The 689-nt window shown below is 61.5% G+C and overlaps 1 protein-coding gene across 1 annotated transcript in view; it reads left to right on the top strand.

The window, feature by feature from the left end:
- CHLNCDRAFT_133020 (hypothetical protein) overlaps positions 1–623 on the top strand; it is a gene marked incomplete at both ends in the record, with an annotated part of 6,467 nt that extends 5,844 nt beyond the window's left edge. Inside the window, one exon of the mRNA XM_005851984.1 lies at positions 605–623. Within this exon, the coding sequence (XP_005852046.1) occupies positions 605–623 (19 nt within the window). The remainder of the gene's footprint in view (positions 1–604) is intronic.
- Positions 624–689: the final 66 nt, after the last annotated feature.

Here is a 689-nt window from a genome sequence, read left to right as displayed (position 1 = left end):
CCTAGCGTTCCGCACTGCCGTTTGGCCAGCCCATGCTCCCGTACCGTTGCGTTTCTCCCCAATGCGCCATGCCACTTTGCCAGTCATACACACGTTTCGATGCGTGCCCTGTCAGCTGCTTGCGTTGCATGTCGCCTTGCTCCACCCCTGTTTTATTGCTTTCTCTGCTTTCGCCCGGTTCCCGTCCCGTTTCGGCGGGGAGTCTATGTTGCAAGCTAGTTCTTGCTTTACCAGACTTTAAGCCCACACAAGCAAGCAGCCGAACACGGCGACCCCCATCGACCCACCACTGCCTGCAACACCTTCGTCTCGCTGGGACTACGCCCTGGGCTACAAGTCTTCCATGGCCTACTGCCCATACCCGTGCACAGGCTCACCCGATCAAATCATCTTCTTTGGAAGCTACACCAGCGGCAACCTGACAGACCAGGTGGGCTTGCAGGGCTTAAGGGTCTGCTGTGGGTGGCGGTGCATGCAGGCTGCCGTACCTGGGGGGAGGGGAGGGGCCTCGGGTGCAAGGAAACCCAAGCCCACCGCCATCACCACCATCCCCATCACCTCCGGTGGGCACCTGCCTGCCTGTGGCCTTGCCGCCGTCCTCCAGCAGCCGCCACCTGCTTTAAACCCCTTTCCTGCCTATCGCTCGTTGTTTGCCTGAAGCCTGCCCTTTGCCCCCCCCCCCCCCCCCC

The sequence above is a fragment of the Chlorella variabilis genome (genome assembly GCF_000147415.1).
Source record: "Chlorella variabilis unplaced genomic scaffold CHLNCscaffold_1, whole genome shotgun sequence".
Lineage (NCBI taxonomy): Eukaryota > Viridiplantae > Chlorophyta > Trebouxiophyceae > Chlorellales > Chlorellaceae > Chlorella > Chlorella variabilis.
This window is presented reverse-complemented; position numbering and strand designations above follow the sequence as displayed.